The sequence below is a fragment of the Triturus cristatus genome, chromosome 8 (genome assembly GCF_964204655.1).
Source record: "Triturus cristatus chromosome 8, aTriCri1.1, whole genome shotgun sequence".
Taxonomy (NCBI): domain Eukaryota; kingdom Metazoa; phylum Chordata; class Amphibia; order Caudata; family Salamandridae; genus Triturus; species Triturus cristatus.
Window position 1 is genome coordinate 1,183,859,962 of NC_140591.1, and position 14,588 is coordinate 1,183,874,549.

The 14,588-nt window shown below is 45.2% G+C and overlaps 1 protein-coding gene across 1 annotated transcript in view; it reads left to right on the forward strand.

Annotated features, from left to right (window-relative positions):
• The window catches only part of LOC146805589 (E3 ubiquitin-protein ligase HERC2-like), a 1,563,844-nt gene that overhangs the window by 128,164 nt on the left and 1,421,092 nt on the right, over positions 1-14,588 (forward strand). Inside the window, 1 exon segment of the mRNA XM_085622871.1 lies at positions 11,330-11,501. Within this exon segment, the coding sequence (XP_085478997.1) occupies positions 11,330-11,501 (172 nt within the window).

Consider the following 14,588-nt stretch of genomic DNA (forward strand, 5'->3'; position numbering starts at 1 on the left):
AAAGTTAGGTATGACCTTACTCTCAAAAGTGGTAGCTTGGTCGAGCAGTAAGGCAGTACCAGAGGACAGTGTAAAGCATTTATTGTACACACTCAGTCAGCAAATGGTTTCACACACTCAATAACTGAACTCTAGGCCAATGGTTTATATATATAAAATATATGCTTGTTTTATTTTTAGAACCACAAAGGGGGTAAAAATATACTTTCTCAGAATGAGAGGTTGAATATAAATACTTTTGTCTTAAGCAATAAATTTGTGTAAACAGTCACAGTTGGTTGCAATAAACAATCCTATTTCCTAAACATAACAATGCATTGAGCTCAATGGTAAATTCAGGTTATTTGTAATAAATTACTTTTCAGATTACTTTTGGAATTCCAGGTCTGGCTCCTAGAACCAGCCTTGGGTCAGTATTCAGAATCAAGTGATGAAAGTCGACTTAATAACTGTAATGATTTTTAAATAATATTTAGCTATTTCAAAAGTTAGCACTTGGAAAATATTTCAAAGAAAACATTCAATGGATCTCTATGGCAAGAAATTCAAATTGCAGGTAGAGTACTTTATCGTTACTTTAGTAATCCAGGACTGGGTACCTAGACCCAGGACTGGGGTCCTTATCAAAAGCAGGTAAGTAATTTCATTTGCAGAAATGGTACGATTTTAAAAGAATATTTCAATTTTGCAAAAATAGACACTTAGAAGAAATTTCACAGAAAAGCAGACCATGATTTCCTATGGGAGAAAAATGAGTTAGAGGTAAGTATAGTTGTGAACACTTTTCAGGGTCAGGGCTGGGCACCAAGATCCAGCACTGGGAGCTCACCTAGGAGAAGGTGAGTAAATTCGTTTTTGTCACTTGGCTGATTTTTGGTGAATTTTTGCAGTTTTGAAAAGTTCACACTTAGAAGATTTTTGAAGAAAAAGCCAGTCAATGTTACCCTATGAGGAAAATGAAGTTAGCGGTTTAAGGGTAAGTACTCGACTGGCAGAGTTGAAATTCCGGGCATGGACTCAGGGGTCCCCCAGTGTTAGGTAGGTACAGTTGGTTCACCCTCAGCGGTTTCAGGACGGCCGGGTGCAGAAAGAGTTAGGCCCAATGTTATCCTATGAGGGATAGGGGGGCCTTGGTTGGTGGCTGCTGTCTGGCAAGCCACGCGGCTGTGGGAGCTGGGCTCCTGGTCACTTACTCAGGGCAAGTGGGGAAGTAGGTTAGTGTAGAGAGGGCACTGCCAGGGCCACTCGGGCGGCTGGGTGCAGGGTGCTTTTGAGCCCTCTGGCGCTCAATGGAAATCAATGGGAATGTTCCGGTTTGGAAAAAGGCTGCAGGCTCGGGGACGAGGATGTTTCAGGTGCCACCACCACTTCGAGAGGTAAGTTGGGTAGTTGTAGGTTAGGTGGGTACCCCGGGATTGGGCACAGGGGGCCGCAGGGCGCCGGGTGCAGGGGTGCCTTTTGACGTCGGGAATCTTACCCTCTGGTTGATCGCGGTTGGGGTGGCACTTGGTTCTGAGGCTGCAGGCTTCCTCCGGGATGTCGAGGGGGGTCCTTGGGTGCCGGACTCGGGGTCACAGTCGCCGTGGGGTCGTCCTCAGGGTCTTTGTCCACTCCGGCACTGGCCAGGCTTGGCTGGTGCAGAGTGTTGGGTCCGCGGTTCCGGGCTGCTGCCAGGGGTTAAAAATAGGTTGCTTGAGTAGAGCCTCTACTCATGGGAGTCCCAGGGGCTTAGAGCCAAAAGGTAGCCAGGTCCTCCGGGGTTGGTGAGGTTGCTGGCCACGAGAGATGCCGCGCTGGTGCAGGTTCGAGAGTCGACAGGCCGGTAGGGCTGGGGCCTAAGCAGTTGGTGTCTTCTTCTCTTTTTAGCAGCTGCAGGGCAGGTCTTTGTTCTTCTTGCTCTTCTTGTAATTTTCTATCTGGAATCTAAGGAAGGAAGGTTCAGGGGGCCCCTAAATACTAGATTTAGGGGCGTTACAGGTAGGTGAAGGCCAGGGACCAATGGGTCCTTGTCCTGGGGTGGGTACACCCCCTATCCTGCCTCTCTCCTGTGGGAGGGGGGCAGTAGCCTAATCCTAATAGGGTAGGGCCTCCCATCTTCAAGATGGCGAGAGCCCGGAGATGTGCTTCACCTCGCCTCCCCCACCTGAGGGGTGGTGTGGGCAGGCTGGCACATCCCCTGTCCTTGTATGGGGTTTCCGGCCAAGCTTCCCGCCAGAGTGGGGGGTTGCAGAGGCCTGGGGAAACTCCAAATGGCGGCCTGCCTTTGAAGCTTCCCTTTGCTCATCCTGGGGGAGGAGATTTCTCACCTCACCCAGGATGTGCATTGTTGCAGGGGCTCTCCCACCCAGGGGTCCAGAAACGTGTCTGCTGTGTGGCAGCCTGGGCAGCCTCAGAGCAGACGTGGATTGTAAGTTAGCTGTAAGGGGGCATCTCTAAGATGCTCTCTGGGGTGCTTAGTACATTAAATCCTACACTGGCATCAGTGTGGGTTCAATGTGCTGAGAAGTTTGATACCAAACTTCCCAGGCTTCAATGTTGCCAATATGGTGCTGTGGAGCTCGTGTTTGACAAGCTCTCAGCACCATGTACTCTTAAATGACAGCACTGCACTTACAGTGCCCAGGAATGGACCCGGGTACTGTAGGGGCACCGGGCTCCTGCTCCTGTGCCCACACCATAGGCGTAATGCACCCAGCTAGAGGGGTGGCTGACATATGCCTTGGCAGTGTAGGTGATGGGCATGGTACACAGTGATGTGTGCCATGTCGACTCTTTGTTTTGTCCTGCACCCAGACACTCAGCCTGCAAGGGCAGTGTGTGTGTAAGGGTACAGGGCCTCTGAGGGTGGCACAATGAGTGCTGCAGCCCTTAGTGGCCTTCCCTGGCCACAAGGCCCTGGGTACCTAGGGTACCATTTACTAGGGGCTGACATGTGGCTAGGGTTTGCCAATTTGGAGTTTGTGTGGTTTAAGGAAGGAACATAGGCCCTGGGCACCTGATTGGCAGGAGCCCAGGGTACACTCAATCGAAGTACATTCAGCAATTTAGCAAAAAGTGGGGGCATACCATGCAAGAAAGATGGCACTTTCTCACAAGGTAACACAATCATTTTCAACAAAGCGATATGGCCCAGAAGGTTTAGAGGAAGTGTCTTCCAGAATCGCATTTGGGCTCGGATTGCCGAGATTGCTCTCATCAAATTACCTTCTAATAGATCATCCGGCATCAGATATATAAAAATCCCGAGATATCTAAAGGTGGTGGGGTACCATGTATGAAGTGAGCTAGTGATGACCACAGCTTCCTCTGCTGTAGTAGTGCTGAAGGGATAAATCCCCGATTTGGCCCAGTTAACCCGGAGTCCGGAATGTGTCTCAAAGGGTCTGAGTATAACTGCAATGGACGCCGGAATCGCAGTGACATCCCGAACATACAATAATAAGTTGTCAGCGTACAAGGAAACCGGGTGCAGTACGTCCCTTAACTGTATGCCCCACTCTTCCCCATCTCCCCGGAGCATCATCGCCAGGGGTTCCATTGGAAGAGAAAACAGCAGCGGGGACAAGGGACAGCACTAACGCGTCCCACGTCTCACCCTGATTGGGTCTGAGATCAACCCACCGGTGCGGACTCGAACAGTGGGGCGCTAATACAATAAGCTAACCATGTTTAGAAAGTGCTCCCCCAATTCAGTCAACATTCCTGTCTCTTGTGTGTATATCGTGGATTCTACACGCCACTGGGGTGCTCGCATACAAAGTCTTTTTTGCCTTAGTGTAAGACATTCTTGCTTACTCTTTCCTTCGGGATGGTGTCCTCTGTGTGTTGATAGCTTTGCAGGTTATCCACTCACAGTGTTGCCTTTTAACTCGTTTGGCTGCATGGCTACCTCCTGCGCTTTTGCTCAAAAGGTGGCTCCTCTGTCTCTGTTGGCACTGGGCTCTGCCCTGCCACTGTTGTCACATGTCCTAGGCAGTGCACATTAAGGTGTTTTTTCTTCCACCCACGGGCCTCATGCTGCGGCTCCGGTTCTGTGGCGGACAGCCTTCTGACTGTCCCCTGTTTCTTGTGGCTTCCACTGTGGTGTGTGTTCAGGCGGTATGCTCTACCGTTGTCATGTTGTTTTGATCCTTGGTACTTCGTTCCTCTTGGGTTATAGGGACCGTTGCCTGGATCCTTCTTTGACGGTCTCGCTGCAATTGTTTCTTACGTTGGCACAGAACTTTCTAGTTCTGTTTTCCTTTCGTCTATGTCTGGATGAGAGAGGTCTCACACCGCCCCTCGTCGGATTTGGTGTCTTTACTATCCCTTGTTCATGCTCCTTTAGGTGGGTCATGGGTCTGATGCCTGTTGTCCTGGCATTACGGTTTTCACCGTTATTTCGTCAGCCTCTTGACTAATTTGTTCTCCTGGAACTTGGTGGTTGTTTCGCAGACCCTCCTCCTATGGGGTATGGCTTTGGTATCTATTCTAAGTTACGGAATCTGCGGCTAGATGTCACCATCAGATGGAAGAGTTACTTACCTTCGGTAATGATATATCTGGTAGAGACACAGTCTAGCCGCAGATTCCTTAACGCCCGCCCATCCTCCCCACTCTGCAAAGACCTTTTCATATGGTGTCTTTCCACCTAGCCTCCCTCTTTCTGGTGGCTTTGGTCTACCAGAGGTGTGCTCTTGCACTTCACTCTGGGGTAAGGTGTGTTGTTCTACGTGGGGCCCTTTGGACTCCCCTCCGTCCTAGTGTTTGGTTGGTGGCATGCTCTCTCCCCTCCCTCTGGCAGCTTTCGAGCCCTTTGGCTCTCCATTCCGTCCACGTTAAGGTGGTTCAGGTCTATACTTTTTACTACCTTCTCATGTTTTTCCTCCTGTGCTACTCATGCGTGGAGTTATTGAGTTTTTAATTCCCTCCCACCGCCCACACCTACGCCGCCTCCTTTCTCTGGCAGTCTGTTGGATTGGGTTCTCTTGGTGCTACAGTTTTTCACTCTCTGGAGTGTGTGTGTGTGGTGAACTTTCTGGTGGTCGTTCACTTCTAGTGACTTGTCTTGCAACATGTTGCTTCAATATTGTGGTTCTTTTAATTTCCCTCCTGTGATGACAAGCTGTGCCTCGCTTGTCATACCCTTTGTACCGCAGTCGTTGCCCCCTCGAGGTGGGGCACGGCTTGGCAATTTGTTGGGCCCTTGCTCGCAGCAAGTACTCTATAAGCTCCCTTCGGGTACTGGGTGCTTTTTCAATGATTTTGTTCTTTTTTAACACACACTGTTCCTATGCTATTGCAGTTTTTTGCACGGCTCCGCGTTGGTGTGCGGAAAAGTTTCCTGTAGAAAACTGACGTCAGCATGCCGGGAGGGGCTTATATGGCTCCACAGACGTCACTTCCGTGGACGACGTCAGGACGGAGCCGGGCGACGCCACCTCCCGACGTGCAGAGGTATTGCTAGGAAGAAAAGGATTTTCCGGATCCAGTCTGATGCCTGGGGAATATTCTAAGTTAAGGAATCTGCGGCTAGACTGTGTCTCTACCAGATATATTGTTACCGAAGGTAAGTAACTCTTCCGTCAATGCAATAGTCAAATGTATGAATGGCTTGCTTTCCATCCTTTGCAAAATTCTTCCACTTATCACAGTATATGGAGATGACGAGTCATTTGTCATAATGTGCCTTATTGCCACATTTGCACACAGGCCTACCCAAGAAGCACATAGGCAAGCTACAAATGTTAAGAAATTAGACAGCCAGACTGTGCCTAAATCTCAAAACATACCCCATAAAGCCTGCTCTGAAGGCTTTCTGCAGGCACTTAGTGGAACCAGGATCTTATTTAAGTTCTTAGGCAACACCCATATGGCCTACTGCCACTAAGGCCCAGAATATAAAGAGATATTTAACCCAACTACACTTCAGCCAGAACTCTCAGATCGTTGTCTGCCCACTTAATCCAGCAATAATTATTCAAGTGATCAAAATACGGAGGCAAATGCTTGTGAATGCAGGTTCCTAGACTGGAATCTTCTCAACTCCTCCCTGTGGTCTTCTTCCGGTTCATAAATATTTCTAAAGACTGTACTGGTCAAACCTTTGCTTTCTTCTGATTTTTTTTTTCCCCTTTCAGCGGTAGCAATTGAAGAACATGTTTTTGATCTGGCTCATACAGCCCATGTCGTTGGTATCTTCATGTCACTGCATGTTGTTAGTTCTTCTAGCACTCGGAGGTAACCAAGAGGTGACTCAAAGTGCTGTATAAAATTGACTAAATATTAAGCCCTCTGCTAGGATCATTCCGGCCCACTTTGGCCTTTCTTTCATCTATTTACCTCACGCTTTCATCCTCTACCAAAATGAACCAAGCTACCATTCACACTCTATGGAAATCCTCACCATTAGTTAACTAATACCTAGTGAAGCCGAAAACACTTAACACCATAGACACATGTAGCCTCTGTTTCTCTAAACGTGCAATGCCTGGAAACCAGCCCACTCCCCTTCTGATTGTTTACACTCTAGACCTCTCTGTATTGACCCCTTCTTTTGAAGTCAATAAAGTCGAGACAAAATGCAGGAACTGACCAGAGACTAAATACTTCTGCAGTTCCATCTGATGCAGTGGACAGACATCTCCTCAGGAGATTGAGTGCTCTGGGCCTCCTAACCATCCTGCCTCTGTTTTATTTTTTAAACTAGGTAAATTAAATTGACAAGAACATGAATGCAACATATGATAAACATTTTTGTAGTACAGAGCATCCCTAAAACAGCCTAAGTGTTATTTTCCTGAATAGGAACCTCAAAACACAGAAAAAGTGATCTCAAAACAGTGCAATATGATGAAAATGTGATGTGATCCCTATGCCCCTATTGAGCGTCCTTCAACCAGTCTGCAAAAAAAAAAAAAAAAACCACTCTCTTCTTCTACCCTCTTCTTTCTTGGATCTTCTCCTGTACCATCATGGCACGATGCATTACCAGACTTTAAACCATTATGTGCATGGTGTTATTTTCCTTTCCTTGCTACCAGGAGAGAGAGAGAGAGAGAGAGAGAGAGAAAACGAACATTTATTCAGGCACAAGAAAATCATCCTTGGAAGAGCGAGTTTGTTTTTTGCTTTTTTATTCCAAGTTCACTTGGAAAAAGGTTAGCAGTTAAATATAGCCCAACTCCGATCTTTTTAGTTTATTGTCCGGACTGCCTTGTAGGTTTAACTGCAATTTGAGTGCTTTGAACATCCATACATCAATGCATTTGCCTTGCCACTTACATCCCTTTTAAAGACACATCTTTTGAAATGTCTATGTCAGAAAGTCATTGCTTCAGCCTGTGTGGCTCCAGGCCATGAATGCTTTTATCATTTCAGTGCTAACATTCTTCTTTCTGAGTGGTGGTCTAAATGGGCCGATAGTTTTTCGTCAATTTCAAACGTTGTGGTCAATTTCAAACGTTGTGGTGGACTGATCAGTTTTGTCACTGAAAATCAAGCATTCTATTTTCCATACACCTTTTCTCCTCATTAAAACCCTTGCAGTTCCTTCATAGCAATTTCGTTTAGTTTGTCTTTAGTCTGTGTTTTTTTCATTGAATGGATTTTGTTCCAGGGCAAGCAGTGCACTTATATTACATACTGTACTGTTTGAACCACCTCCTCTCATTTTCACTTCAACAACTATGACATCTAATTGCCATTATCAACTGCCCCTATCTTTATAGAATTCTTCCTTAAAGACAGTGTGTTTGTTTTCCCTTTTAGATTGGTTAGAGGCAGCTTTAGCTGTTTGCCAAAATGTATATGTTAGCAAAATGTAGACTACATAGAGAGACTTCTATTGTTGATTTGATCAGTTCTACATTCTACACTGTATTTTTACGTTGAGGGGTTTAAAAAGTAGTCCCTTTCTATAATCATACAATGGAGATTGCCAGACAGTTGTTTCACCGGGATATTAATTTGAGTCCGCAACAAGAAAAACACATCTTCCACTACAACAGCAGTAGCAGCGGTCAAAAGAGCAGCGACCACAGCTGCTGCAGCTGCCCACACAGCTGGAGCAACAGGATCAACCACTGCTGTTAATCTACCTCTCACAATAACCGGTGCTGCAAAAGCAGCAACATTTGTTTCCGGCAAGGCAGGGAATTGTGACAGAGTTGTAATCATATCAGGCACAACTGCACCAACAATAGCTTCCAAAATACAAGGCACCACAGCAGCAAGCACTGCCACCATAGCAGGTTGAGAAGCTTCCACAACAGCAACAACAGATGAAAGCACAGTAGTGATTACAACTGTAATGAGCACAAGGACATGGAAGTGACCCAAGCAGTGACAACAACTATAACCATTGCTGGGATTACCACATCAACAACCATATCAGTAACAATAGCATTCTAAAATACCTTCAGCTACAGATGGAACCACAGCCGCAGAGAGAAGAGCCACAACACTAGTCATAATAACTGTGACCACTGCCACAATAGCTGCAACAGCTGCAATAATGGTTTCAACCTCAGCAGTAGCATTTTATTTTCACCAGAATGGAGACCAAAGTAGTAAACACAGATGACACCATAAAGAGGAAATTGCAGTAAGAAGAGCTGTAACCTCAACATAAACCAAAGATGCACAAACTGCAGAGTTAACAGCAGCCATAACATGAAACCACAGCAGCATCAACTGTAACAATATAGATCAAGTGCATCTACCACCAAGCATGGCTCAGAACCGCATTTATTGACTTCAGCAACCACATCTACCACCATGATAGGGACAAGAAATGTTTCCAGCACTACAGGGAACACATCAGAAAACACTAATCAAACTACTGTGACCACTGCTACCGCAGTATTTGCAGCAACAGCCGCAACAGTAGTTGCATAAAGAACTTCAATTACATCAGCTTCCAAAACAGTTGTGCCTACAGTGGGGACTTCAGTAGCAACTACAGCTGACATCAGTATAGTTACAATGACACAGACCAAATTTGTATCACAGAAAAGACAACCACTGTCACCAAATGAGGCGAAACAGCAGCAACAGTGACATTCACCACAGCAGGAACTACAGCAGCAAAGGTATCTGCCAGCACATGAAGGGCCACAGCAGCAACTGCAGCTACTGCATCAGCTTGGACAAAAGCAGCAATCTAAGAAAATACCTAAAATGGTATCACTGTAGCAACCACATTTACTCCCACGGTATGGGAAATGTAAGCATTTGATGGAGGTTGTTTGGCAGTGTTTCATTTAATTTAATTCTTGACTGACCCCGTTCCCCATTGCAGACTATTAAAACCAAATCCAATTACAGTGGAATATACGAAGTCTGTGTGTTACATCTACATGTGTCTGCTCCTTTACTTCCATCACTGCATTACAGGTATTCGTCAGGGCACATCCTCACTATCCTAGTCCTACCGATCGATTCTTCTAAACGTAGGTCTAAATTTGGCTGTGGGGACAAGGTCCACTCTCAACCATATTGTGTTGGTGTACCTATTGAAGGAAAAGCCCTCTACTTCAGGTCTAAAAAACCCGTAGACTATGTAATATCTTCCTTCTTGCTCAAAATGGGTGCCTAATGGATTGCTACTCTAGTATGTCAGCCACCTCCCTTCTCCTGGTGCTGGGACTTTATAAAGTAGGTCACCAAACAAACTGCAAGTGTTGTATCCTTTCTATTGGCTTAGTAGTTAATATTATTTTTGTTTTATTTCCCAGTAGGTGGAAATACATTTTGTTACAGATGAACAGTTTTGTTTTTTTGTTAAACCATAACTCCTATGAATCCTCCCACCCAAAAGGGTCACCCATTTATGATCTTCAGTACCCCACATCAAAAAGGCTTCAAAAGTACAACTACATTATTCTAAACTAAGTTAGTCTCTACCAATTAATTAAAACAAATACTTTCGGTATTACAAGTGGTATTATATGAGGCCCCAAAACTAATATGAGAACATGCCACAAATGTATGTGTTTTATAACCGATTTTGTTGAAAAGATTGTAAGTATTAGCACATCTAATGTGCTTCCTAGTCACGCAGCCCTCCATTTATATCTGTAATCCTTTGGAAATAATAGAACCAGCACCAGCTTTCAAATTCCCACTATATTCCTCATGAAACCCTGTTACTTTTTACATGCTTGCAGTCAGTAGAGGAGTAATGAATGTTAGGGTCTCACTGGCATCTCTGAGAGGCTCTTTTACTGAGCACACAAGGAGAAAATCCTGTACTGTCCCAACACTGCTTGCCTGTTTGTTCGATTATTGCACAAGAATATTTTTGAGGTTCAGAGGCCAGCAGGTCTTATTAAAACCTGCATATCACAATCAAAACAATATTGTATTTGTTTCCTAATCATATTGGTTGCAGTGGATCAAAGGGTCCACAAATAATTTTATGTAGAAGGTTCCTCAGTTTAATCCTCTTACTCACACTGAAGCGTGTACAGTGTGCTCTGAAATCATTGTTTCTCCTCTGTAACCCTCAGAATAAGAAAAACATCTCAGTGATGCATTATTTTTCATTGAACCCCCATCTCCTTTCCTCTCCAAAGATACCTTTCATTTGAAGTTCAGGGAAAGAGCGAACCATCGCTAGCATGACTCATGAAGCCTCTTTACTTTTGTGTTTCATTGGCTGTTTCTTTCAGTTTCCATTGTTTGGGTCTCAGCGCCATGAAGCCTATTTGGTAACAAAGCACCTAAGAAATCATGGAATCATAATCTTCACACAAATGTATATTTTGCATAATTTGTTATTGTCCGTATTGTCAGCTGTTTTTTTTCAGATGCCATTGCCACAGTCGTTTCATCTATTGATAAACTATAAATGCTGCCTCCCTGCCCATTTGGTTCCGCACACCAAAAGCCACATGTATTACGTTTTTTTTCCGGTCAAAGTCTGGCTGATTTGCAGAATCTGACTGTTTGCTACCCCAAAAAAGCATTTTGGTATGTATCAAACCAAAACTGTGATTCGGTAGCACGTTACTGAATTGCATTTTTTTTCTTTTGAAACACATCCCATTTTCCTTTGAGAATGGTGAGAAGGTGGTTTGCTGACCTCAGCAGGCCACCATCCCTGTGATGGCGCTGATTCCTAATGTGTCACAAACTGTGACTTACTTCATTAATATTCATGAGGTAAGTTGGTTTGCAACCCACTAGTAATCGCTAAATGAAACGCGGAGATTCGTGCATTAGGAATAGCGATTTTCTAATTGCCATTTTCAGAAATACACAATTAGCTAATCGCTATTGCTAATATTGATAGATTGGGCGCTAAATGTCTTGCATTACAAACAATCATACACACTTTTTCTTTCAGCCAAATGCTTTCCGCTGTTATGCTGCTTCTTCAGCTGTGGAATAATGGAACAAAAGAGACTGATAATGAGAGATCAGCACAAGGAACCAGTGCTCCACTTCTGCCATTACTCCAACGGTTTCAAAACATAATCTGTAATAAAGATGTGCAAAACACTGAAGAAGAAATGCAGGTAAACGACCATTTCAGCATTGTTGATGAATATTTTGTAAAACCATCTTTACCAAAGCGTGAAGAAACCACAATGATATATAAGCTTATAACTATGGGAAACTTAAATGTTACTATTCATGTGTTACGGAGACTGGAATCATTCCATGCGTTTCATTTATTTTAAAGTTATTGTGTAAAGTAGGGCAAACTGAAGAGAGAAATACATGTTACTTTTGTACGTACTTCACTCAAATCTTTGTCTGCCATTGAAGTGCTCAGACTTCATATTTAACTTCATATCGTCATCCTCATTCACAATTCCCCCAGCACAACAATCCTTAAAAGATCCTATCCTCTAATTCCTCCATTCAGGATGATTCTTCCATCGTCTCCCCTCTGCTCAATGTAGTCCCTGCTTTCAATCTGTCCTCCACCAAAGTGTTGCAGTGGCTACACTCCACACCCTGATTACAGCCCCTGTGGGCTGGAAGAGTAACTTCTCACCAGAACATCATCAATCTAATGCTTCTTGTAGGAAGCTGGCTCTTTATATAGTGGACCAAAAAGAGATCCACTGTGTAAATAGTCCAGGCAAACCCCAAAGGAATTAGAGGAACAAATGACACCCCAGATGCTCTGTTTTGTGGTAGTGTGTACGAGCAGTTATGCATATCAGAGGATAGTGCTAATAATTTATTATACACACAAAGGCACTGAGACACACACTCAATAATGAAATCTGACACCAATTTATAAAAATAACACATACTTTTATATAAATTTAGATACCACGATCATCAGAATCAAGTAAGTACTTTTCGAGTTAAGATTGTTTACAGTTTTCAAAAGTGGAATTTTTGGGAGCGCCAATGTTATCCTATGGGGGTAAAACATGTTCTGTGTTCAAGCACTTAAAAACGACTTACAGGACCAATCTTCTGAACTTAAGGTGAGTATTGGGCAAGGTCCAAGTCAGCACCAACTGGTCACCTCAGGTGGCACTGGGGCATCCGGGTGCAGAGGTGCTTTCCAGTGCCAGGTGCCCAATTTTATCGGATGGGGGAAAAACATGTACTGCATTCGGGCACATCAAAGAGACTTATGGGGGCCTAATCTCCTGAACTTAAGGTGAGTATGCGGCAAGGTGCAAGACCACACCAGCATTTCACTTCAGGAGGACCAGGGGCTTCCAGGTGCAGAGGTGTTACAGCATCAGGTATCCCATTCACTTTAATGGCAACGGTCTGGTTGCAAACAGGCTGAACCGAGAAGGGAGCTCAGGTCTCACAATGCTCTGGGACGTGGGTACACATTTGATCCTCTTATCCTCGGGCCAGAGTGACTGGGTGCAGAGGTGTTCTGAGGCGTTGGGTTTTAGTCATCGGAGACACTCTCAGTAGAAGGGGCCTGCAAGAAGAGGCTGCAGGCTGTGTTGGTGAGTACACTGTGGCAAATCCAAGGTGGTCTTTGTCTCTGGAGGTTCGGGGGACCAAGCTGGCACAGTTGGCCCACTTAAACTTTGGCTAGGGGGCAATGGTGCAGTGTTGTTTCCAGTGTCGGGTTTGCTGTGGTCTGGAGTTCTCACAATTCTTTTAGAGTAACTGCAGGATGCAGGGAAGTAGCCCTGCTACTCCACAGGAGATCCTGTGACTTTTTTGAAGGTAGGTTGTCCTACCAGACTTTTGGAGGCACAGTAGCAGCAGGACGAGACAACTTTAGCACAATTCGGTGGGAACAACAGACGGGCTGGCAAGGTTGGTGCCAAGTCAGTTACTTCTCCACAGTCCTTGCTTCTCGCTCTTCGGTGTCCTCCTTAGGTCGGCAGGAATCTGATTTCCTGGTGCCAGGGGCTCCCCTAAATACTATATTTAGGGGCGTTAGTGGAGTGCAGGGTAGTAGCAAGTGGTCTACTTTACCCCTGCCTCACTATGCCCCCTATATGACCATTTCATGTGGGAAGTGGGCATAACTGTCCCAGAGTTCCTAATTTTTCCATCACCAAGATGGCAGACATTATTAAATTTCGTATCCACATCAGGTAGCCCATCTTAGGGGTGGAACTGGTCTGAGGGTGGACACGTCTCTCTGACTGCTAATTTTCTCACCTGCCCTGGCGCCAAATCGGCCCTGGTCACAGAGGTTGGCATCCACTCACTTCTGAGGAAAGCCAGACTCACATACCTAAGGCGGTGGACTCTTTGAAGCTCCATGCCTTAGAATGCTAATTTAACAGCCTTCCTGGAGGAGGTGTAAAACACCTCCCTCTGGAGCAGGCAATGTTCCTGACCTCCTGAGTGCGTGGACTCTCACCCCTGGTGGTCAGAAACTGGTCTGTGGTGGCAGGCTGGACTGGACCAGTCAGCCAGCACACTAGAGGGCTGGTTGGTTTCAGGGGGCACCTCTAAGGTACCCTCAGGGTGCATGTATTAAAAAATCCATCACTGGAATCAGTGTGAGTTTATTAGTTCGAGAGGTTTGATACCAAACTCCATATGTTTTAATGAAGCCATTATGTAGCTGAGGAACTCGTTTTGACTAGTGCCTGGTACATACCTTAAGATGGTTTTCCTGCTCACTTGCAGCAGCCAGTAATTGAACTAGACATCACAGCGCCAAGATGCCACGGCATTCGAGCGCTTTACAAATAACAATTCAAATCAAATCAAAAAATAGTTTGCACCATGCCTTGCAGCCTGCAATGGCAGTCTGTGTGGAATTTGTGTGTGGGTTCCTTAAGGTGGTATAAGATATGCTGCATCCCTTTGTGACCCTCTATAGCAGTCATGCTTTAGGTACCTGTGTACCATTTACTAGGGATTACAGGGGTGCTAACATCCTTGGCCAATTGAGGCACGAATAGACTACACCTTGTTTTGGAGAAGGAGCACTGGCACAGAGCTGTGGTTAGCAGGCCTCGGTGCACTGTCTGAGTTTAAAATCAGCATCTAGTAATTAAAAAGGGGGTGGAATGTGGGGGGGATGACTGCAACAGAAGCGCAGTTTCCTGCACATCTAAATGTTATCCCCCATGGGTAGTTTGTTTAATTCTAACAGTGGTTCACCTATTTGTGTGTAAGCCCTTTACTATGTAGCACTAAATGGAGAC